The sequence below is a fragment of the Carettochelys insculpta genome, chromosome 6, assembly GCF_033958435.1.
Source record: "Carettochelys insculpta isolate YL-2023 chromosome 6, ASM3395843v1, whole genome shotgun sequence".
NCBI classification, from domain to species: Eukaryota; Metazoa; Chordata; order Testudines; family Carettochelyidae; genus Carettochelys; species Carettochelys insculpta.
Genome location: NC_134142.1, coordinates 96,820,209 through 96,846,592, shown reverse-complemented (window position 1 = coordinate 96,846,592; position 26,384 = coordinate 96,820,209). Strand labels below are relative to the sequence as shown.

General features: G+C 44.7%; 1 protein-coding gene across 2 annotated transcripts in view; it reads left to right on the top strand.

Annotated features, from left to right (window-relative positions):
- Positions 1-26,384, top strand: part of METTL15 (methyltransferase 15, mitochondrial 12S rRNA N4-cytidine) — a 142,412-nt gene that overhangs the window by 40,545 nt on the left and 75,483 nt on the right. For both annotated transcript variants that reach the window (XM_074997663.1, XM_074997662.1), the window contains exon 3: positions 22,122-22,258. In XM_074997663.1, the coding sequence (XP_074853764.1) occupies positions 22,122-22,258 (137 nt within the window). The remainder of the gene's footprint in view (positions 1-22,121; positions 22,259-26,384) is intronic.

The following is a 26,384-nucleotide window of genomic DNA, read 5'->3' as shown; positions in this document are numbered from 1 at the left end:
ATACCTTTTGAATTATTTAAATGTAAAAGTTTATCTTCTAGGTATTTATCTTTTTCTGGGCTATGTGATTGCTTGGAACTTTTCTTGTTTAACTTTTGCATAGATGTGTTCTATTGAAATGCAGGTTTTTCAGGAGGTATTTAGGTAACGACTCCCACCTAGAAACTGGGTGGTTGCAGAACAGAAGAAGAATGTTTTGCACGCATATCAAATAAGTTTCTCAGTCAAATGAAGATTGATTGATTGATTGTTTACAAAACTATACTGTAGCTTGTAAAATAGTTACAGTCCCTCCTCATAGAGAAATACTGTAACTGATCAAAAGATTATGCCACAGATAGAAGAGAGAATTCACAAATGTTGGCTTCCTTGACATAAAAGACATATTTGTTCTTCCTCGAGTGTCCCCGTGGGTGCTCCACGATAGGTGTCGGGCTCACCCCGGGGCTGCAGGTCGGATCTTTTCAGCAGTTTCTGCCGGACCGCGCATGCGCTGGCGCGCGCCGCTTCCTTGCGCGCTCCCGGCTATGTGCGCGATCCGGTCCCGGCCAGTTCCTCTTTAACCGCCATCGGCTGCAGACGGAATCCGCTCAGGCTACGGCCAGAGTTAGCGTATTTAATGTTTTTAAAGTGTTTAGAGTTTCTTTTTCAGTCTTTTAGCTTAAGTTAGCTTGTTATTGTTTTCAAAAAAAAAAAAAAAAAAAAAGAAAAGAGAGTAAAAAGTAAAGTTTTACAGCCTTAGTAGCAAGCGGAGCAGCGGAAGCCCGGGGACGTAAGGTCATTAGGCCTCCTGCCGTGGCAGGCTGAGTCCGAGAGGGGAACAGGCACAGAGAAGGTGCTAAGTACCCTGTTAACAACTCAAAGACTCATCACAATGTCCTCTTCAGGATTCAAAAAGTGTGAGTCATGCCGCGAAGCGATGCCGGCCTCCGATGGGCACAGTCAGTGCATTAGGTGCCTCGGGGAATCTCATGTCACCCAGAAATGCTCCTTCTGCGCAAAGCTCACAGCCAGAGCAAGGAAGGACAGAGAGATGCGGCAGAAAATGCTGCTCTTTGACAAGGCCCTCCAGCCAGACGCGCCGGAGCGGCCTCCGCAGGAGGGACCCGCAGGGGCCCATAAAAGGAAAGCTGCTTCTCTAACCCCATCAGCGCAAAAACAGAGGAAGCTTTCACCAACCCGATCCCTGCCGGCAGCCACAGTGAGCGGGACGGGTGGAGCGCATAGCCCCCAGCCATAGTCACAGCTGAGCGGCGGCGGCGCGGAGACGCACGTGGCAGAGCAGGATCCTCCGATAATCAAACAGCCATCCCCCAACCGCAGGCAGGGCGGCGGCCAGGCAAGCGCCGGAACCGGCGGCACCGCAGCTAGCAGCACCAACCCCTGGGGAACCGGCGTTGCAGAGCTCGCAGGCACGCGGCCTACAGGCACAGGGGGAGACCACCTGCGCGGCACCGCAGCGGAGCGTGCCGAGCGCGGCGCAGACAGCGGGGCCGAGATCCCCGACACGGAAAAGGGCAGAGCGAGCCCCACAGGGGAGGGGAAAGGCAGCACAGAAAACCCGGCACCTCAGCCCTTCTCCAGACAGGGCTGCAGGGCTACTTGCTCTAAGCCTTCCACTTATGCTGCGGACTCCAACGAGGCGGCAGGGGTCACCTCCAGTATACCCTGAACCCCCATCCCCGTTCCTACAGCCAGCATCACCATGGCTCGGACCACCATCGCCCTTCCTGGGCTTTGAACCCCTGGAGTGCTGCCACAAATCAGTGTCTCCATTATCTTAATCACCCAGACGATCTTGCTCCCCCAGACGCAGGGGGTATGCGCCTCCAGAGTGGTCCAGGTCTCCATCTCCGGAACGGTGCCCGTGTTGCCATGGTCGCCCCTATCATGCGGGGCATAGACACCGTAGGCATACTCCCAGGGACAAATCCCCCCAGACAGTTCAATATCCCCGAGGGCAATCGCGGACGGGGACGGAAAAGCAGATATCTCAGGGGGAGTTGATTCTGGAACCCCGAGATTTTCCCTCGCAAGTATCTAGCGAGAGGATGTATCACCATCAACAGGACCCAGAGGGGTCCAGAGAGGCTTACCCTAGCTGTTCCTCACTATCTTTCCCTGACGAGGCCACGGCCCCAGGGGACGTCCATCCTCCGGACGATCTCAAATAGTTCCAAGAGCTGTTTAAAAGGGTGGCCTTCACGCAAGGCATCCAAACAGCAGAGGTGCTGGAGAAACACCATAAGCTCCTTAAAAACCTGAGACCTCCGGCCTCTTCCAAAATAGCTATTCCGCTTGATGAAGCAATCATGGAGTCCGCCACCACAATATGGCAGACCCCTGCGTCCACTCCGCCTATAAACAAGAGAGCGGATAAGAAGTACTTCGTCCCGGCGAAGGGCGTGGAGTTCGTGTTCAGCCACCCGCAACCAAATTCTCTGGTGGTGGAATCGCCTCAACAGAGGTCGAAAACTTCTCAGTACAAGACGGAGAACAGACAAAGATGCCAAGAAACTAGAGTTGTTCGGCAGAAAGGTCTACTCCTCCTCTACCCTACTGTTGAGAATGGCGAATTACGCAGCGCATCTAGCGAACCATAATTTCGACAACTACTCCAGGCTGACTTCCCTCATGGACTCGCTTCCAGAGGACACGAAGCCGGTGCTTAAGGCCATCATGCAGGAAGGCTACGCAGCCTCGAGGACGGGAGTTCAGATCGCCCTAGATGAAGCGGACATGGCAGCACGCTCAACAGCTACGGCAGTGGTCATGTGCAGGGAGTCCTGGCTCCAGACATCAGGTATCCCGAGGGATCTGCTGGCGAAGATCGTTGATCTCCCCTTTGACACGCAGAAGCTGTTTGCAGTATCAACCACAGCGTCCCCAGTACCACAGGGGCTACAAGCAAGGGCGACATCAACAGCACCAACAGTACAGAACTCCCAGGCGACGTTCTCAACAGAGCCGTGTGTCCTCGGGGCAGGGCCAAAGGCCACAAGTTTGACACACAGATCGAGGGCTGCACTATCACTACCATAGCGCAATGTCATCTGAAGCTACTATTCCACCATCGCCTCCGACCATTCTACGACCAGTGGCAAAGGATCACCACAGACAAATGGGTATTGGAGATCATAGCCACGGAGTACGCGATCCCCTTCCAGTCGCTCCCACTGCCACAACCTCCACCCAGACCCCACCTAAAGGACGCCTCCCATGAAGCGAGACTCAAGCAGGAGGTAGACCATCTTATGCTTATAGGGGTAGTGGAAAGAGTGCCGGAGCAACTCCGAGGGAAAGGGTACTACTCAAGATACTTCCCCACAGAGAAAAAGACAGGAGGCTGGAGGCCCATCCTAGATCTTCGAGGCCTTAACCGGTACTTGCGCAAGCAACGCTTTCGGATGATTACAGTTGCCTCTATACTTATGGCACTGGACGATGGAGATTGGTTCGCAGCCCTCTACTTACAAGACGCGTATTTCCACATAACTATTCACCCGGCTCGCAGACGCTTTCTCCGGTTTATGGTAGGCAAAGAACATTTTCAGTACAAGGTTCTGCCGTTCGGCCTCTCCTTGGCCCCCAGAGTCTTCACCAAGACCTTGGCAGTGGTGTCAGCCTACCTGCACAGACAGGGGGTGTTTATATTCCCATATCTGGATGACTGCCTACTGAAAGGGGCCTCGAAGGAGGAGGTACTTCGCGTGATACGCATCACAGCAGACACGTTCTCTTCGCTGGGCCTGGTCATCAATCTGGCAAAATCAAAGATAGACCCCACACAGGACATAGAGTTCATAGGGGCACGTATAAATTCCATCACAGCAAGGGTTTATCTACCGGATGCCCGCTTTCGCGGCATTGGTTCCCTCATGCAAGTCATTGCCTTCAGCCCTACGGTGCCGGTTCTGACATGCTTACAGCTGCTGGGCCACATGGCAGCAGCAACTTTTGTGGTACAGAACGCCCGATTGCAAATGCTCAGCATGCAGCACTGGCTGGCGAGCGTCTACAAACCGGCAGCATACACCATCCACAGGGTGGTGTCGCCCACAACAGAGGTGCGCAGATCCCTGCAATGGTGGGTGGACCCCAAGAACATGCTAACAGGGGTGCCCTTTCACCAACCACAAATATTTGTTTTTCTCACTACAGACACCTCCCACATAGGGTGGGGAGCACACATGGGCGAAAAGGTGACGCAAGGACTGTGGTCCTCCACGGAACAGTCACTGCACATAAATATACTGGAGCTGAGAGCAGTGTTCAACGCCTGCAAACACTTTCGAGACCATGTTTTATATAAATCGGCAAGGAGGAGCTCGGTCCCGTGCCTTATGTGCGGAAGCAGTCTGATTGTGGGTCTGGTGCACAGCCAATAATATAACCTTGAAAGCTCATACTTACCAGGCGCTCACAATGTGAAGGCAGACCAGCTGAGCAGGCGGTTCGCACTCATGCATGAGTGGCAGATCCGTTCCGATCTGCTGCGACCGATCTTTCACGCATGGGGTTTTCCCCAGATAGACCTGTTTGCCACTCAACACAACAAGAAGTGCCCACGATACTGCTCCAGGGCAGGACTGGGACGGGGGTCTCTGGGGGACGCATTTGCGATCTCGTGGAGGAGCCCCCTGCTTTACGTATTTCCTCCCACAGTGCTTAGCCACAAAGTCTTGCAGAAAGCCAGGAGAGAGGGAGCCCAAATGATCCTAATAGTCCCAACATGGGATCAACAGCAATGGTTCCCCTTACTCCTGCGCATGTCGGACTGTCCACCGATGCCCCTCCCGGTGGCGCCTGATCTGCTCACGCAAGCTCAGGGGTCCGTAGTGCATCCACACTCCCGAGGCCTACGACTACAGGTATGGTTAATCCATGGCTCAGCTCCTTAGAGAGCACATGTACGGAGGAAGTGCAACAAGTCCTAGAAAGTAGCAGGAGGACTTCCACCAGGAAGACCTACAAGCAGAAATGGACTCGCTTCACTGCATGGTGTTCTACCAAACAGTTTGCCCCCCTTGCTGTGTCTATACCTGTAATATTAGAGTATTTACTGGACCTCAAGAGAGGCGGACTCTCCCTATCCTCGTTAAAGGTCCACCTTGCCGCTATTTCGGCTTTCAGACATGAAGAGGAAGGGCACACGGTGTTTGCCCATCCCATGGTTACCAGGTTCCTCAAAGGGCTGGTAAACCTATAGCCCCCTCGGAAACCGCTTCCACCTTCGTGGAGCTTGGACCTGATGCTTAGTGTGCTAACGGGACCACTGTTTGAACCTTTAGCCACGGTTTCCCTCCGTCTCCTTACGATAAAGACGACCTTTCTTCTCGCAATCATGTCAGCTCGCAGGGTGAGCGAGCTCGCGGCAGTTATGGCAACGCCACCCTGCACAGTATTTTCCAAGGAGGCAGTAACCTTACAGCTGCATCCAGCCTTTGTTCCCAAAGTTTCTTCAGAGTTTCATATTAACAAACCTATAGTTTTACCCTCGTTTTATCCAAAGCCTCATAACTCTAACAAAGAGGCGTGCCTACACCTCCTGGATGTGAGGAGGGCACTGGCTTTCTATATAGACAGGACTAAGTCCTCCCGGAAAATGGATAGACTTCAAGTCTCTCTCGCTCCCAAATCAAAATGAGAAGGTCTCTCTTCGCAGAGAATCTCGAAGCACATCGTATACTGCATAAAAATGTGATATGAACTCAAAAAGACTCCTTTACTGGCCCCGCCCAGGGCTCACTCCATTAGGGCGGTGGCGGCATCAACCGCCTTTTTCAAGGGCGTTGCGCTAAAAGAAATTTGCAGAGCGGCGACCTGGTCATCCTATGACACCTTCGCCAAACATTACGCCCTTCACAGGGTATTCCAAGAGGATACCCATCTCTTGACAGCGGTCCTCTCGGGTACAAGCTGCACATAATCCGATTACCCACCTCCTATTTTGGGTTACTGCTGGGTAGTCATCTAATGTGGAGCACCCACAGGGACACTCGTAGAAGAAAGAGAAGTTACTCACCGTAGTAACGGTGGTTCTTCGAGATGTTTCCCCGTGGGTGCTCTGCCACCCGCCCATCCTCCCCGCTTCGGATCTCTGTTTAGTGTTTTTCAGGAGCATCCGAGGCGGTTGGTCAAGGAACTGTCAGGGACCGGATCGCGCACGTGGCCGGGAGTGCGCAAGGGAGCAGCGTGCGCTGGCGTATGCGCGGTCCGGCAGAAACTGTTGGAAAGATCCCACCTGCGGCGCTGGGGCGAGCCCGACACCTAACGTGGAGCACCCACGGGGACAGATCTCGAAGAACCACCGTTACTACGGTGAGTAGCTTCTCTATTTTGGGAGAGTTAGTGGGGCTGCAGCTGTGCATACTGGGACACTGCTCTTCCTCCCGTTCCCCTGTCTCTGAGCAAGGGGAAAAGTGTACAGCTTGCATCCATTCCTCCCACTCTTAGCTGATGAGGAGAAAGGCAGCGGAATAATTCACATAAGCTGTGTAATTTCCTTTTGCTGCACGCGTCAGGAGGGGAACGAGAAGAAGAGTACGTGGCTGCAGCCCCCTTGTCTTCCTAAACAGCACCCTTGTCCCTGTGGACTCTGCAGCCTGCCCTCCCAGAGGTCCAGGTCACCAGCTTTGGAGGCTCTGTTGCCACACAGGATCCCACTGCTGGCTCGGGCCTGCACAGCCACCTTCAGCTGTGGGTGGGGTTGCCAGCTCTCTCAGACCAGATGCCATTTGTGGCAATGGCATCTGCTCTGGGAGTGTTGGCAACTCTACATGTGGCCCTAGCTTGAGATGGTGAGGTGAACAGAGGGTAAGGGAAGGGGCCACAGCTCAGCACCCTCACCCTAAAAATGGTTCCTGTATCACTGAACACATGGGGACAAATGAGTTCTCTGGAATAGCTCCTGCACCAAACACATATTTTGTCTTTTGCCTTCCTGAGACAAAGGCCTTCAAAAAACAGGACATCTATGCCAAGACGAAACTCCTTTTATATCATGCAGTGGTTATTCAAACGCAACTGTACACATGTGAATCCTGGACAACATACAGGTGTCATTTGAAGGCACTTAATATCATCAACGCTGCCTCAGAAGAATGCTAAATATCTCTTGGGAGGATAGGTACACAAACACTGGCATCCTGGAAGAGTCTAGCATGACCAGCGTTGAAGCCATTATCATTGACCAACAACTTGGGTGGATTGGTCACATGGTTCATATAGATGATCGGCGCCTTCCAAAACAGATTCTGTTTTCCAAGTTTAAGGAAGGATGGAGGAGCATTGAGGGCCAGAAGAAGTGTTTATAAGGATCTGCTGAAGGCACACATGAAAAAGTGCAGCATTTAGTGTCAACACTAGGGAGAACATTGTCCAGGACCATCCCCGGTGGAGAGTGGTAATCCATGAGGGAGTGGTACAGCTTGAGAAGTCCCACTGTAGTACAGATGAGAAGAGGCGAAGTAGAAAAGAGCAGCAAAAACTGCCCTGCACTCCTTCAGCAGCTACCAGCACCTGCCCCTTCTATGACTGTGGCTCCAGAATTGGGCTGGTCAGCCATCAATGGAATCACAAATAAGTGGGTGACATGGAGAGGTCCTACTCATTATCAAGTAACTGCCAAAAAGAACTTTTATTTTATTGTTTGGCACATATTTAATAACTTCACTACTTCAAGGACTTTGGTAGATTGTAGATAGAGAGATGACAGAGATATGGGGTGATTAAAATAACAATCAAACAAAAATCTTGAGGTGATAATTTTATATTAAAAAAGAGGAAACTGGAAAATACAATGGAAACTGAAACCTATTATATAACAAGTATTCTCAAATGTAATCTTGTTGTACAATGTGCATCTGTGTTTATTGTAATAATTTCCAGGTATAGGTATAGAAACAGAGAAGCAGCCGTACTAGTCTATACAGTATCAAAACAAAAAGGAGTCAAGTAGCACTTTAAAGACCAGCAAAATAGTTTATTAGGTGAGCTTTCGTGGGACAGACCCACTTCTTCAGACCATAGCCAGACCAGAACAGACTCAATATTTAAGACACAGAGAACCAAAAACAATAAGCAAGGAGGACAAATCAGAAAAAGATAATCAAGGTGAGCAAATCAGATAGTGGAGGGGTGGCGGGGGGGAAGGTCAAGAATTAGATTGAGCCAAGTATGCAGACGAGCCCCTATAGTGACTCATAAAGTTCCCATCACGATTTAAACCATGTGTTAATGTGCTGAATTTGAATATAAAAGCCAGCTCGGTTGCACACGTGACTAGATCCATTGTTTACAGTCAAGCTCTTAGGTCCAATCGCATTTGCTCTGATTCAACTGACAGAGACCAAAAACTACAAGAACTTTACCACATATTCATAAACCTGAATTACCCACCAGGAGAAGGAAAAAAACAAATCGACAGGGCCAGACGAATACCCAGAGACCAGCTACTCCAAGATCTGCCCAAAAAAGCCGAGAACAGAACACCACTGGTCATCACCTACAGCCCCCAACTCAGACCACTGCAACGAATTATTAAAGACCTACAACCTATTCTTAATCAGGATGCTGCACTCCAGAAGGCCCTGGGTGACATGCCTGTTCTCTGCTACAGACAAGCTCCCAACCTCATGAGGATCCTCACTAACAGCCACAGTCTCTACCCCAGGAACACCAGTCCTGGAACCTTTCCCTGCAACAAAGCCCGGTGCCAGCTTTGTCCACATATCTTCTCTGGAAATATCATCACTGGACCTAACCAGGTTACTCACAGAATCACAGGCACTTTCTCATGCTCGTCTACTAAAATCATATGCCATCATGTGCCAACAATGCCCAGGTGCTTTGAAAATTGGACAGACTTCTAACTCCCTTAGACAAAGGGTCAATGGGCACAAAACAGACATCAAAACACTCCAGATCCACAAACCAGTTAGTCAACATCTTAATGGAATGGGCCATTCTGTCAATGACCTAAAGGTATGTGTGTTACTGAAGAGGAATTACCGCACCGTTCTGGAAAAAGAAGCAGCCGAGCAGGCTTTTATATTCAAATTCGACACATTTAACACATGGTTTAAATCATGATGGGAACTTTCTGAGTCACTGTAGGGGCTCGTCTGTATACTTGGCTCAGTCTAATTCTTGACCTTCCCCCCCACCCCTCCACTTTCTGATTTGCTCACCTTGATTATCTTTTTCTGATTTGTCCTCCTTGCTTACTGTTTTTGGTTCTCTGTGTCTTAAATATTGAGTCTGTTCTGGTCTGGCTATGGTCTGAAGAAGTGGGTCTGTCCCACGAAAGCTCACCTAATAAACTATTTTGCTAGTCTTTAAAGTGCTACTTGACTGCTTTTTGTTTTGACAGGCATAGGTATGTGTAGGATAGTTTAGTTTTGTTGTCTCTATTGCCAGTGTCTTTTAATGTATGTAAAGGTTAAACTTCACTGGTTCAGTACCTTCGGGACCTGTGCAGCTCCCCAGTCGTTGGCTTTGGGCTACAACTTCCTGCCTGGCTCCAGATGTGGCTTGCCTGGGCCACTGCTTCCTGCCTGCTCCTTGTGATGAACCACTGCAAGCTGCTGCTCCCTGGCCTATGCTGCCAGCTTCCTAGCCCAGACCCCTGCTCTCAGAGTGTGGGTCTCTCACTGCTGCTCTCAGGCCCAGGTTCCTTGGCTGGCGCTCCTCCCCAGCCCCCTTTGCCGATAGCCCAGCTGGGGCTGTCCTGCCCTGGACTCCTGCCACTGGTCTAGCTGGCTCCTCCTCCCACGTCCAGGATCTGACAGCCAGATGAGAATGCTGGATTTGGGAGTTTCAACCCTGAGGGTGTGTCTACACTTGCATTCCTCTTTTGAAAGCGGTAAAGAGGTATGCAAATGAGGTAAAACATAAATGCAAATGAGGTGTAAATTTGCATATTCAGCACCTCAGTTACATACTCTAATTTCAAAAGAGCTTCTTTCAAAAGAAGAAAGCCAGTGTAGACGCTGCTCTTTCAAAAGTAAACCACGTTTTCAAAAGATTTCTCCATGCCATTAAATAAAGGGAAGGAGTCTTTCGAAGATGGGGTTTACTTTTGAAAGAGGAGCGTCTACACTGGCTTTCTTCTTTCGAAAGAAGCTCTTTCAAAATTAGAGTATGCAAATGAGGTGCAGAATATGCAAATTTTCACCATTTGCATTTTTTTTTACCTCATTTGCATACCTCTTTTGAAAGAGTGATGCAAGTGTAGACACATCCCTAGTGTCTTACTCCTAGTTACCTGATCCTGGAATCAAACTGAAACCATTAATCTTTACGTAAATATGTAGAAAGGGCTTCCTGCCATTGTTTACAAATTTCTGCAGTCCTTTAGTTGTGAAATATACTATTCAGAGTGGAGGATTAATAGTACTATTGCTAAATTATGGTGCAGCTTATATTCTTAACTTTTCAGACTTCAGTTTACCTGGATGTTTTATCAGATTTTATTTTAATTTTGTTGTGTAATATGTTAATTATCGTCTATGGAAGCATTAGTAAACTCTGAGTTTTGGACGGAGTTGGAAAAAATTTTTGGGCTGCTGTACCAATAGACGAGAGGAATAAAAATATCTTTTTAAGTTACTGAGCTGGCCCATGTAAAATTTGGTTTAAACTGAGTGTATAGCTTCTTTCTCCAATATTGTGGTGTTCAAAAATATATCCTCTAGTTGAGCTTGAAATGCAAGATTGCAGATAAAACCATTTCCATTATACATATTTATAAAGCCAAACAAAAAAGCTAATTGACTATATACATGTTCAGTTAAGAGAGATTAGCAGTGCAGTAAACCACAGATTTTCTACATGTTTTGGTTATGTCTGCTCTTAAATTAATAATGCAACTGAGAAGAAAGTCTGAATAGTTTCCAGGTACTCAAATATGATCAAATACGTCAGAGTGACTACAGGGTATTACAGGTGTCTGAATGAAGTGTTTTGCTTATATGTGCAACCTACTTCTAAGGAGGATAGTAGATTTCTCGATGACAAAGCTATTTTTCTGTTTCCTATATAACTGCAACCCAGAAGGGAAATCTTTTGCTCAGACTCTAATGAATGCAGTCATTATTTTACTGAAACCTAGTATTTGGAATGAGATGAGCAGTAGCTATTGAGCACTGTAACTAATATATAGTGATGATGAAAACCAAGCTGCTGTTTAAAATTTATTTTAGACTGATCCATTCTTGTAGCTGTATTGGTCCCAGGATAGTAAAGACACCAGGTGGATGAGGTAATATCTTTTTATTGGACCAGCTTCTGTTGATGAAAGAGACAAGCTTTTGAGCTGTGCAGAGTTCTTTTTGAGGCCTAGAAAAAGCACTCGGGAGTGTCACTGCTAAAAACAACATGAACATGTAGAAAGTTAACAAAAGTTGCAAGAGACCATTTGAGGTGAAGCGGGCAGTCAATATCTCTACCGGATAAAGGAGGGTGATGTGAAGGGAAATCTCCATGGGAACCACTTGCCTTGGATGTGTCTATATAGATGTGTGTACTGCCCTACAAGAGATGTCGATGGTGAGGAGGAATGATGGTGGGATTTGCAGAAGCCTTTGTAAACTAGTCTGAGTTCTTGATCCTGGTGGTTGGTTTGTCCAGTCTCCTCCTATTTGGTCTGTAAACTGAGCTGAAGCATTTTTGAAGGCATCACAGATTGACTATCTTGTGGTATTACCACCATACCTGCTGCCATATGTCCTGAGAGTTCCAGAGGCTGAATCTGGGTGCTATTTGTGTGTTGTTATATAATCTAGTACAATTCAGTTTGTGTCCACATGTCAGTTTTTCCTGCTATTTTAAATCTCTGCATATGTATGTTCCTCTGTCGGTGTCTGCACTTGCCCTGCAGCCTAATTATGTTTGTACATTGTGTTGTCCTTGAAATTTATGGAAGATAGGAAAGATTCCATCAAGACTGTAAAAGGGAAAATAAAGCACCCATCTATGAAAACCCAGAAATCTAAAGACTAGTCACTTAATTCCTGTGCCAGAAAAGATATTGGAGCAAATAAGGAAGGAAGGCATTTGCAAACATCTGGAAGATAAGGTGATTGATAACAAGTGGCATGGATTTGTAAGGAACAAATATTGTTAAACCAACCTGATAGCTTTCTTTGACACAGTAACAAGACTTGTGGATAATGGGGAAGCAGTGGATGTGATGTACCTAGACTTTAATGAAGCATTTTATACAGTCTTTCATGACCTTCTTATAAATAACCTCGACAGGCTACTGTAAGATGGGTCCAGAATTGGTTGGATAACTGTTCCAAGAGGGGTAGTTATCAATAGTTCACAGTCAAGCTGGAAGGGCATAGCAAGTGGGGATAATTCGCAGGGATCGGTTTTGGCACTAATTCTATTGAATAGCTTCATCAACAATTTAGATAATGGCATTGAGAATATGCTTAAAAGTTTGCTGATCATACCAGGCTAGGAGAAGTTACAAGTACTTTGGAGGATAGGAATATAATTTAAAATTATCTGGACAAAGTGGAGAAATGGTCTGAGGTATATAGGATGAAATTCATAAAGGATAAATGCAAACTACCCCATTTAGAAAGGACACACCAGTTTCACACATACAAAATGGGAAATGACTGCCCACAAAGGAGTAGCACAGAAAAGAATTTAAAGGTCAGACTGGACCAAAAGTGTGATGCTGTTGAGTGCGGGGGGCGGGAAGCAAACATCATTCGGTGATGTATTAGAAGCAAGACATGAGAGGTGTTCCTTCCTCTCTACCTGTGCTCATTAGGTCCCAACTGAAGTACTGTGTCCTAGTTTTGGCAGCACATTTCAGGAAAGATGTAGACGAACTGAAGAACGTCCAGAGAAGAACAACCAAAACAATTTTAAAGGTCTAGAAAACATGACCTTTTGGGGACAAAGAACTGGGTTTGTTTCATCTGGAAATGAAAGATTGAAAGGGGACATCATAACTTTCAAACTCTTAACAGATTTTTTTACAGGGAGGAGTGAGAAAAAATATTCCCCTTAACCTGTGATGACAGGACAAGAAGTGATGGACTTAAATTGCAGTGATGGTAGTTTAGGTTAGACATTAGGAAAAACTGCCAGGTTGGTTAAGCACCCTACTCCCTTATGCAGCTGGGAGCCTGATCACAGCTATGCTGCCTATGGATTAACAAAAGACCAGTAAATACGAATAACCACCACCTAAATGGTAAGGTTCTGCATCTTAATTTATTTGTTAATGGAGATGTTGTAAGTAGGACTGTTAGTGACTTGAAAAATTATCATCTGCACTTGCACCACGCATAGAGGTTCAAAGATCCAATTTTGGCACTCTGCTTCATGAAGGTTGCTGTCCCATTGATATAGATTTTGCTTGGTCCTGCCATGAGGGCATGGGTCTGGACTTTGCCTCTCCAGGTCCCTTCCAGTTCTAGTATTTTTGTGGTTGTGTTAAAATCTGGGCATCTCTTATATTTCCTCTGCAGGTATAAAGTACTTGGAGTCCATGCATGCATCAGCAGCTTGTGGGACAATGCTCTCTGATTTATCATACCACCTAAAGAACTGGGTGAAAGGAGGACTGAACATAACAATATTCATATAATTGATATGAGATGTTGTTTGACACCCCAAAAAACAAGGGTGTTGGACAAGTTTCATGTAGGGAATCATTAGTCCAGCTTAGGCCTCCCTCAGGGTTTACCAGGCAGCGTGTAGATAGATTGTATCAAGAACTAGTTGTGCCAGTAACTGTTGTTTAGCTCTATTAAAAGTCTGTTAATGTACAGAGGGTATAAGTGATGAAAACTATTTACAGGATGTGACTATTATAAAAATATAACAAGTGTGCAGGGGAGTGGGAGAACTTTTATAATGGTAGAAAAATCTTCTCTTTAATGGAACAGTGTGTGTATACTTAAAGTGTAAAAATATAAGAGATGTTTGGCAGTCCAGCTTTGGGAACCAGCCACATAGTATCATCTCTGATCATTGTCAGGGATTTTTTCATCCCTCGGGCATTATCGCCCCCGTGGGTCAGGGAAACAAGCCTTTGGCCAATAAACATCATTACAGGTACAGGTAGAATCTAAAATCACATAGGCTGCCATTTAGCAGCCCCCTGTAATGGTCACTCTGAGTCAGTTGGTTTCCCTGGTAACCCTGAACTCATAAACACTTCATGCCCAGGTTCTAAATCCAGGCCTCTGATTGGGCATATGTGAGGAGTTTCTAGAACCTTCCACGGCCTGGAGGACCTGGTTGAAAACCATGGACAGAATCATGAATATTAAAATCAACTAATGAATTATGCATGAAATCAAAGGATAAAAGCTGGCGTAGCACAGCACCCAAGGGAGTCTCTGGACAGCCGCTTCAGCAGTGAAGACTTTTTGAAGAGCTCCTGCCTTTTCAAAGAGCTCCTGAGTCAACACCAGCAGGGTCCGCCTGCTGTGGTGACAGCGTGCTGTTTTTTTTCTTTACCTCAGCACTGAAAGAGCGACAAGCAGCCCTGAGGTAGATCAGGCGAGCAGCGAACTGGCCTCATCTCTAGGATGAGGTACTGCGCGCTCGCCTGTTGAAACCCAGGGTCTTCCATCTAAACAGCAAGCAGGTTCTGAGGTGGATCAGCTGGGTGGCGAACTGGCTTCACCATTAGGGTGAGGTACTGCGTGCCCAGCAGTTGAAGCCCAGAGCCTGCCATGGAAGCGGCACCCTCGCTCCCACCACCTACCACCCTGCGGTGACGACACAACCTACCGGACATGACCCACCTGCCTGACAAGACTGCAATCACCTGGACACGTAAATCTACCACAAGCCTGAGGCCCAGCCCAGGCCACACAGACTTTCACAGGCCTGAGGCCCAGCCCGGGCTACACAGGCTATTATAGGCCTGAGGCCGAGCCCAGGTGATAAGAACTACCATAGGCCTGAGGCCCAGCCCAGGCCGCATTGACTTTCACCAGCCCGAGGCCCAGCCCGAGTTATACAAATTATATTATCACAACACTTTGGGCATTGGGTCCCCACATCGGGGGGTTCGGGGTCGCGACCCGGACTGCGCCCTTCCAGGGCCAAGGAAGGGTCACACCCAGGGGCGTGACCCTAAGGCCGGGCCTTACTGCCCAGGTTTAAATTACCAACTTTACTACTGCACACTTGTATTAATTGGTTTACAATTATAGTTAATCTGTTAATCTAGTTAAAGTTAATCATGTTTTCTTAGTGGATGTATTTATTTAGTGAGTGTATTATTAGCTTCAGGAGCAGGTGGGTCATCTCGGTAGAGGCTTGACCTCCCAGTTGCCCTACACATCCTTCATCCTACCTTACCCCCTTACCTGTCCCTATCCTCCGAGCCCTGGCTGAGGAGGTAACATTGCCCCTCACTCAGCTGGGAAGAGGCCCTAGCAGGCAGAGTCCTAGGGTCTCCAATTGGCTGGCGTAGCGAAGCAGCCGGGGCACAAAGGGGGAAGGCATATTGACCTTCCCCTGCCCGGAGTTAAAACTATTTAAAATTACCTATACCTCTTTCCTTGGATTTTCCTTTTAACCTTCCTCTTTGCTTTCCAACCTGATAAAAGCCATCATACAGGTCGCCTCATGGATTCTTTAGTACTTAGCATTGTAAGTGTTTAAATGAAATACTGTTGTTGCAACTCAGTATATTAGTAGTAGTAATCACTAGTTTATGTACATAGTTACATTGTAAGGAATTATCTACTGTGTTACATTTGTCGTTCCCTTTTTTCCTGTTGTTTGTTCTGTTAATAAACTTTGTAACTGTTTGCACCTTCACAAGCCTTCCTCTTCTCGTCTCACCCTTCTCCCTTAGAGCCAGCCTCCTGCCTCCCAGGGAAAAACCTACCAGCCTCCCTAACAACGGTACAGGGCCAGTGCACAATCCCTGGGGCCTCCTGCCAGAGGTGGGTGGGGGTGGCCTGCAGAGGGGCGGGGCGACCTCTACTCGTCGCCAGGTCTCCGCCGTCCCCTCCTTATCCTTGTCCCAGGCCTCTTGAGGATCTGAGCGGTATACTGGCGTGGGGTCAGTGTGGCCTTGGTCCGCGACTTTGCCCGCACCGACAATCATTTGTACTAAGTATGTCATTATGACTACAAGCATATCAAATATCCATGCTACAGCAGAAAGTTAGAGCAAATCGTAGTTATCTGAGCCTTGTCAATCACAATTTGATACTTTAATTTTAATGTATTTAAAATAGATATGTTAAAAATAAAGCAAAGTGGAGAATGAGCAATTTGTGCTGTGAATAGGAGAGAAAAGTAGATGGCAAGACCTAAAATGTTTCCAGAGTTTAGGTAGAATGAGTCATCATAGTAACACCCATGATCTGATAAAACAAAGGAAAAATAAATTTATCACAGCATATTAATTGTGCGGGGTTTGTATGTAGCTTTTTATGTAGCTTTTCGCTTTCTGGTTTTTTTTTCTTATATGAGCTGAAAAAATGGGTACGAATTGTAGAATCATAGAACACTAGGACCGGAAGGGGCCTCGAGAGGCCATCGAGTCCAGTCCCCTGCCCCGATGGCAGGACCGACCACTATCTACACCATCCCTGATAGACATCTATCTAATCTGTTCTTAAATATCTCCAGCGAGGGAAATTCCACAACCTCCCTTGGCAACTTATTCCAGTACTTGACCACCCTGACAGTAAGGAACTTTTCCCTAATGTCCAACCTAAACTTCCCTTGCTGCAGCTTAAGTCCATTGCCTCTTGTTCTCTCCTCAGATGCCAAGAAGAACAAGTTTTCTCCCTCCTCCTTATGACACCCTTTAAAGATACCTGAAAACCGCTATCATGTCCCCCCTCAATCTTCTTTTTTCCAAGCTAAACAAGCCCAATTCTTTCAGCCTTTCTTCATAAGTCATGTTCTCTAGACCTTTTATCATTCTAGTTGCTCTTCTCTGGACCTTCTCTAATTTCTCCACATCTTTCTTGAATTGGGGTGCCCAGAACTGGACACAATATTCCAGCTGAGGCCTAATCAGCGCAGGGTAGAGCGGTAGAATGATTTCTCGTGTCTTGTTCACAACACACTTGTTAATGCATCCCAGAATCATGTTTGCTTTTTTTGCAACAGCATCACACTATTGACTCATATTTAACTTGTGATCTACTAGAACCCCTAGATCCCTTTCTGCTGTACTCCTTCCTAGACAGTCTTTTCCCATTCTGTATGTGTGAAACAGATTGTTCCTTCCTAAGTGCAGCACCTTACATTTATCTTTATTAAACTTCATCCTGTTTACTTCAGACCATTTCTCCAATTTATCTAGATCATTCTGAATTTTGACCCTATCCTCCAAGGTAGTTGCAACCCCTCCCAGCTTGGTATCATCTGCAAACTTAATAAGCGTACTTTCTATGCCAATATCCAAATCATTAATGAAGATATTGAACAGAACTGGTCCCAAAACAGACCCCTGCGGAACCCCACTTGTTATGCTTTTCCAGCAGGATTGAGCGCCATTAACAACTACTCTCTGGGTACGATAATAAATAAATAAAACAATAAAGTGTACTTAATGGACAGCAACTAACAGTGCCTTGCAGTGAAATGATAAATCAAGTAGTTTGGTAGCTCTAGCAGATGAACAGATTTGAAAACACAAGAAGACTAGTAGTCTAACCCTCTGTGCCTACAGTCATAAACCGTGATTCATTTTGGATAAAGAAAATGGATTATTATGACAAGTATTATCTTGTCTTATTCAGCAGCAGAGTGAAAAAAAACTAAGAGAAATATGCGATCTAGCCTCAATTGATTTGGAACACACTAGTACGGTAGTCTCTTACAGTGCAAACGGATATCATTGTTTAAAACAAGTAGCATTTTCTTTTAAATTTTTGTAAGAGATCCAGTATAACTGTATGTCACAATGCATTATTCTCTTGACATTTTGATATCTTAATTGTATCAGAGGGACTATTTTTTAACTGTGGGGAAAGATACTGGCTGTTTTCTCTGCTTTTGACAAAAAAAAAATCTGAAACTTTACACTTGTTGTCATGGTGGGCGATGATGCATTTACTTTTCTTATTTAAGTTTATTGAGCTAACTTGTTTGGTTTTTGTTTCCTTTTAAACCAGCCTGCCCACCCCCAACACCACCACCTTTTGGTTAACTTGTTAAACAGTAGGTTAAATGTGGCAATGGTTAAATCGACTATATCCAGGTATTTCTTTGATGCAAATCTCTTTCCTTGCAAAGAATGCCTAAAGTTCTGTTTCCCAATACACTTGAATAGTTTGTGGTTTGCATCCCTTATTTGGCATAATAAGCAGTTAGGTGTGTATTGTATTTGCATTTTGCTTTTGCATTGCTATTTTAATATAGTGGTGCATCTCTAAGATTAACGTGCTCTCCTACTGCCTTATTAGGCTGTAGGTCACTTGGTTATTACTTCCATTCTTTGTTTTTTATTTTTATTAACCTCATAAAGTACTTAAATCATACTATGAACAAATGTTCCTGTGACATTCAACCAGTGTGTGTTTGTATCTCATTTAGTTTGAAATAACATAGGGCAGAATCTGGTTGGCGTGTGTGCGCACGTGCGTGCACGTATTTGAGATCCACTGGGCTAGAGAGAAGGTGGAGGAAAAATGTTCAAGTGGCTTTTCTCTATTCCTGATGTACATGGAAGCCATAAATAATATATTGTGAAGTACTATACTGCTGTAATTTAAGTTGAACTCTGATGCTGCAAAGCAGTTTTATTTATTTTTAATTATGTATATCTAAAGATCATCAAGTCCAGTCACCTGCCCCCTTGGCAAGACCAAGCACGATCCTTTTATTTAAAAAAAATCTGTTTGCACCAGATCCCTACATGGCCCCCTCAGGGATTGAGTTCACAACCCTGAGTTTAGCAGGCCGGTGCTCGAACCACCGAACTACCCCCCCACCCCCATGCTTGGCATGCTAAGGTGGTAATTTCTTTTAGGAATCAGATTTTCCTGAGTGGTGCATCCTTTGTTACTAGTGTACACTTAAATTTGTGCCTGTACATTTCAGGGATTTTATATGAGAAAGGTGCATGTTATGCTTCAAACGATGTCCAAATTGTACTTCAAGTGAAGTGGCCTTTAGTACCTCTGGTTGGAGGATCACAGTAACAATTTCCTGTTGTTTCAGGTGGTAACATGAAAGATTCAATTTACACACTAAAAACAAGAACAAAAGAGCCCTCTTGGCTGCCTGTTACTGTGGTATCCACAGTGTCAAATCTTAATTTTATCCACTAACCACAAGCCCCGTATTCTTTTTTCAGTTTCTTTGCACTATGGATTGTATCCGTGGTTCTCAAACTCCATGATACTGTGACACCCTAAAATGCTAAATGAATTTGTGTGGAAGCCCCCACCCCCACTGCTCCATGAGTAAAGGTAAAAGACATTGTACATTAAGGTCTCAGAGTACGTGACCGCGCTCTTATGTGGCTGACCCCCATTCTTACAGTAAACCCTCGAAATGCACGATTTTGAGTTACGCTTAACTTGCATTAAAGGCAAGTCAAGCGCAGTCTTCCCAGCCCTGCATGGCCCCTGCTCACCACCTGTGTACGGCTCCGGCTCACCCCCCCGGCCACCTCTGGCTCCTGCTTGCCACCCATTAGGCATGGCTCTGGCTCAATCTCCCTATCCCTGGTTCAACTCCCCTGCTGGCTCATCATCTGCGTGTGGCTCCAGCTCAAGCCACCGCTGTGCCCAGTTTTGGCTCTGGCTCAGCCCTCCTCACACGTGGCTCTGGCTCAACACCTTCCCCGCCCAGGTTTAACACTCCTCCCACCCCCAACCCCCCACATGTGAGGCCGGTTCCATCCTCCCACCCTGGTTTAAACCCCCCACATGCGAATCCAATTCCATCTTTCTGCCCTGGTTCAGCCCCCTTTGCCCGGGTTCAAACCCTCAGCTCACAGCTCCAGTTCAACCCTCCTGCCCCCCACTCTGGTTCAACTCTCCCCTCTCCCCTCTGCAGCCCTAACCCACCCTAGGCTTAGTCCCCCTGCCCCCTCCCATGGCCTCAACTCACTGCCAGGCTTAACCCTCCCCAACTGCCACCTCCCACCCCAGGACTTACCTTTCTGCTGCTTCCCTGGCTGCAGAATGCACGTTCCTCTGGGGAAAAAGCTGGATCCTGACTTACGCATTTTTGCAAGAGAAAAACTGCATCCAGCAGGACCCACAGTTTGAGAAACACGGGATTATAGTATTAACATATATACATATGAAGGGTTGAGTAAGCAGCTGAAATATATTGAGCTTTGAAGAATTTTATCCAATCAGAACAGTTAAAGTTAACACAACTGAACTTCCGGAGGAAAGAGCGAAAAATGTGTTTGTATTTGCACAGAGTTAGTCTAGGGTTGAGTCTACACTACGAGATAAATTCAGATTCATTAATATAAATTTTGTAATTCTAGAATTTATGGTCAGTACCGAATGGCAGGCACATACTTTTATTGAGTTGGGAGCTACCCATGTGATGTGCCTTAGTGTGGGAAAGACCCCGACTGTGTAGCACCAGTGTGGGAGGGAGGAGGGTTCGCGCAAAAATGTAAACCGCTGAGAAGAAGATTCTTGACCTCATGAAAGCATGACCCTCACCACAGCCTTGTTGCCACATGGTGCAGCAGTGCAGCGGCTGGCACCAGGCAGTGCAGAAAAAAAAAAAAGTACAGAGACAGAACCACAAGCTCCCTGCAGGAGCTATTGTAATGGGTGGATCTGCTCACAGCACTAATAGCAAAGAAAGAAAGACGTTTCTCAGGCTCTCATACAAACATGAGTCCACAGCCATAGTGTTCCTGGTCACAATTTAAAATTCACTGTCCTTCTGTTACCTAATTCCGGAGCACCTGGTGAGCAGCATCCAGAACGAAGCTACTCCATATGTGGGTTACATATGGGACACCTCTGGAGGCTAATAAATTCAGTTATAATATTTGGTGCTTCTACACTGGTTATTAATGGACCTTTTGAATTTGAGCTTGATGATGTACCCATCAGGTAATAATGGTATTGTGATGTTGATATTAGTGCTCCCTAAATCGAGCTAATGGTATTTAAAGTGAGCTTGGTCTGTCTCGTGAAAGCACATCACCTAATAAATCATTTTGTTAGTCTTTAAAGTGCCACATGAGTGTTGTTTTGACCTGGTCGTAAGTAAGTACTGTGCCAGGATCAGGCCAGAGAGCTACTGAGTGTTGTTCCATTTGAGGTAATAAATTTGAAGAGTATAATTCTAGCTCTGGTATCAAGTAAGACTGCTTGTTGGTTCCGAGGGCTGTTGCTACAGTGCTAGCTTTTTTAAAACTAAAGTTAACTTCAGAGGTGATTGAGGTGGTATTGGGAACTTCTTTCAAATTTTTGTATAATACCTGTAAAGGCTGAATTTTGTAAAATTATAAAATATGAATCTTTAATTTTAATGTGACTCTGCAGATGATTATGATCATGCTTCCTCTGTAGGTTAATCTTGTAGGCAATAGAAATAACCATTAGTTTAATCGGGGACAGCAGAAAATTATTTTGTTCCCGTGTTCAGAAAAGTGGCAAGAGACAGCTTCAGTAGTGGGGGCTGTGATACATGGGGACATGTCTGTGAGGGAGAAAATTTTTATTTTATCCCATCACAGGTTGGGATTCCAAACAAAAAAAATCTGTGAATCACTGGTATTTTGTGCATATTCATCTTCCTACATTTTAAGCACCAGTCTGTACATTTCTGAGTAAATCCTGTGAAGTACTGAGACCTCTCAATCTTCTTTGAAGTCAGGAGGAAGAGGAAAGGGGAGATGGGATGTTGCAGAGAAGTGACTGACCTCCTCTTGTGTATGGAAGCTCCTATCCATGTGAGATCACAGTCTGAGCAAAAGAAAATAAATGCATATTGGTCTGCTATGTTCTTTGAAGCATGATCTATGAAAATTATTTTAAAATAAGCTTGTGAAATAGGTTTAATATTTATTCTTCCACACCATATTAGAGAGGTTAACTAGAAAAGGCTTAAATCAACAGTATGTTTCTTTACCTTGCATTACAAAGTAACACTATTACTACTTTTGCATTCAATAGCATATCCTTGATATGACGTTTGGAGCAGGAGGTCATACAGCAGCCATTCTACAGAAAGTAACTGATATTACAATATATGCACTTGACAGAGATCCAGCAGCTTATAAAATTGCTCAGCAACTTTCAGAATCATATCCGTAAGTAGAATTCTGATTTTTCTTGCCTTATCTAAGTATTTATTAAGTTATGAAGTACTTTACTTTATCTCTTGTATCTAATTTTAAATAGTTCTATCACTACCAAGTATATGCCTATTAGTTTCATTAAAAGAAAAAACCTTACTTAAGTAAACTTGTGGATTTTTATTTATTTATTTATTTTATTGCATGCCAGGCTTACATTTTTGAAACGACTTGATTTTGTAATGCATTTTTTCTGTGTGTTTTAGCTAGTTGCTGCAGGGCTTAAAATTGTGTGATCAGTTTAATTTGGAATTATTCTAGTAACAAGCTAACATTTTAAAAACAATTGTTTTGCAAATATATTGGTTTTGCAAGAAAAGACATTTTCCATAACAAACAAGAAATTGATTAGTAAAAGTTTAGTTTTCAATTAAATAATGAGCTAATCTAGCTATGACTCATTTCCACTCAGTAGATTAGTAAAAAGCCACAAAAAAAAATTAACTAAGGTTCATTACTATATTTCCTGCTGTACTTGTGGTGTTGGCTTCAGAATGTAGTCATTGAGTAAATAAGGCCATAATCTTGCATCACAGGATCTACTAGGACTCCTGCGCTCATGTATTACTCACATCTTCATTTGCTAGGCAAAAAGGACAGAAATTACACTCTTCAGAAATAATTTTAAATAAATTGTTAATATGATAAATGTTTCATTCTTTTTTTTTCTTAGAAAGAGGTGACTTATTCAAGTGTATGGGGAAAAAAGGCTTTTTGTTGCAGTCTTTCAGCTTCCTTTCTCTTTGGTGCACATAACATTTATTGTGTTTTTTTGCATAGAAATTTAATTTAATTCATGTGTGCAGTTCCCATTTCACCTGCAATCTAGGCACTGCAAAGCTAACAAATTACAGTAATTAAACTTCAGGTGACTGGGATACATTATATAGTTTTCCTTGATTTCATTCGGTGAAATCATATTCTGAAGCATTCACACACTGTGCACTCAGTTTTACGCCTTCTATTTATGCTGTCCCATGCAGCAGTACCAAAGAAGACCTATTCCCTTGTTTCATAGAGTTTAAAGGTAACTATTTTGAACTTATTAAATGACAGGGATAAATAAAATTATCTTCAAAAAGTAGTCAAATTTGGAACTTGCCCTGGAAGCAGTGATTGACTGGGGGTTCAGAACCTGCCAGAATAGGTGTTCTACATTACTAGCTGTATTGGATAGGTGAGAGCTAATAAAATGGGTTAAAGGCATAGTGGATGAAGAGGAAAGAGGAATAAATAAAGAAGGAGAGAGAAACAAAGGACAAGAAGCAGATGGGGAAAGAGAAGTAGGATCCAAGATACTGAAGCTGAGAAGCCAAGTCCTCATATTGGAGGGCAAAAAAGGGAAAGAAAAAGGAAGGAAAAAAAAAAGACAAAGCTGTGCTAGTCACTACACTATCAAAACAAAAAAGCAGTCAAGTAGCACTTTAAAGACTAACAAAATAATTTATCAGATGAGATTTCCTGGGACAGACCCACTGCTTCAGACCTAGCCATACCAGGGCAGACTCAATATTTAAGGCACAGAGAAACAAAAACAGTAATCAAGGTTGACAAATCAGAAAAAAATTACCAAGGTGAGCAAATCAGAGTAGAGGAGCAGATGTGGGGGGAGCCAAGAATTAGATTAAGCCAAGTATGCAAAAGAGCCCCTATAATGACCAAGAAAATTCCCATCCTGGTTGAAACCACATGTTAATGTGTCGAATTTGAATATAAAAGAGAGTTTAGCAGCCTCTCCTTCCAGACTGTTGTGAAAATTCCTCTTCAGTAAGACGCAGACTTTTAAGTCATTAACAGAATGTCCCACTCCATTAAAATGCTGGCTGTCAGGTTTGTGGATCAGGAGTGTTTTTGGGTCTGTTTTGTGCCCATTAACTCATTGTCGAAGAGTTTAAAGTTTGTCCAATATACAAAGCATCTGGGCATTGTTGGCACATGATGGCATATGATGTTAGTTGAGGAACATGAGAATATGCCTGTGATTCTGTGAATAACCTGGTTCGGTCCAGTGATGGTATCTCCAGAACAGATATGTGGACAACGCTGTCAGCGAGCTTTGTTGCAAGGAAAAGTTCCAGGATTGGTGTTCCCGCGGTATAGACTGTGGTTGTGGGTGAGAATCCTCATAAGGTTGGGAGGTTGTCTAGGGCCTTCTGGAGTGTGGCATCCTGATTAAGGATAGGTTGTAGGTTTTTAATAATGGGTTGCAGTGGTTTTGAGTTGGGGGCTGTAGGTAATGACCAGTGGTGTTCTGTTGTTGGCTTTTTTGGGCCTATCTTAGAGTAGCTGGTCTCTGGGTATTTGTCTGGCCCTGTTGATTTTTTTTTTTTTTTTTTTTTATATTTCTCCTGGTAGGTAATTCAGGTTTATGAATATTTGGTAAAGATGTTGTGGTTTTTGGTCTCTGTCGGTAGGATCAGAGCAAATGCGATTGTACTGAAGGGCTTGACTGTAAACAATGGATCTAGTTATGTGTGCAGGATGGAAGCTAGTAAGTATAGTGATCAGTGGGTTTCCGGTAGAGTGTGGTAGTGATCAGACCATCCTTGATTTGTACTGTAGTGCCCAGGAAATGTATCCTCTTGTGTGGAGTAATGGAGGCACAGGTTGATGGTGGGGTGCAGAGTGTTAGTCTGTGTGGAATTCTTCTAGCGTCTCTATACCATGGGTCCAAATCATAAAGATGTCATCAATGTATCTTAAGTAGAGGAGAGGTAATAGGGGACGAGAGCTGAGGAATCGTTGTTCCAGGTCAGCCATAAATATATTAGCATATTGTGGGGCCTTGCGGGTGCCCATAGCAATTCCACTAACTTGGAGGTATAAATTGTCCCCAAATCGGAAATAATTATGGGTGAGAACAAAGTTACAGAGGTCAGACACCACATTTGTAAAAATGCCTTTTTCTATTTTTTTTTTTAATACTTGATCATGATATGGAAATTGTGTTGGCTTAAAAAAACATAAAACTTAAATGCCTGGGAACTTGTCCTACAAAAGTTGTTTTTTGGGAGAGAAGAAAGATTCCTGCATTTTAGAAGAAATTATGGTATTCAAACAAGATTTGATGTACAATGTCTGTGTAACCTGTGTATTAGACTTTATTCCAAAGAAGCAAGGAAACTGTAGGAGGGACAGGTCCTCCTTGAAAGAAGGCAAATAGGACCCCTCTAACTTGGATGTCTTTTCTTTATACGTTTTCTACAGTAACAAAGATCTAATCTGGAATTGTCTTGTTTAGCAACATCTGTAATCCACTATGATTTTAGTTAGTTGCATGACCACTTATCATGGGTGTGGCCAAGTTTCAAATAGTCCCATAAAATTTATTCACAGCCCCCAGTCCTGGTTCTTAGTGTTCTGTTCTGTTGTTTAGCTGTAAATTACCCCAATTGTCTTCCAAGAATCCAGTAAGCAGTGGAAGTGTCGGTTATGTGCTAGACAACATTGACATCCTGTGGTCTTGCAAATTCATCCAGCCCCAGTCAGGTCCTGAGGGTGCTGGGCGAGAGAGGTTCAACCTGTACTGCCGTAGAGATAGTAACAGAGAGGTAGCTGTGTTAGTCTGCATCCTACCAAACAAAAAAGCGGTCATGTAGCACTTCAAATACTAACAATAATTTATTAGGTGATGAGCTTTCATGGGGCAGATCACTTCTTCAGAGCTGGAGATAGTGCTGTACTGGAAAAGCTCATCACCTAATAAATTATTTTGTTAGTCTTTAAAGTGCTACATGACTGCTTTTTGCTTTACAGATGTAAGTCTTGGCCAGTGTTCTTGTAAGTGGAGTACTTGGGCAGCTGCCCAGAAGAAATTCAGGTGCCATCCACCTGAGTAGCAGAGCACCCACATCCTGCAACATGTGTTTCTAATGGCTGTGCATATCCACACATGCCGTGGTGCACATAACATTTATTTGGCCCGAAGGTGGAAAAAATTAAAAGGAACACTGCTCTTGGGGACTCAGAAGGCACTAACTCTTGTGATGCTTCCACTTCAGACCTCCTAGATGTTTTCTCTGGCTAGGAGCTGAAGAGTTGATTTCTGGAACTGCAGAACTCTCCAAGTCAGGGAGAGGGA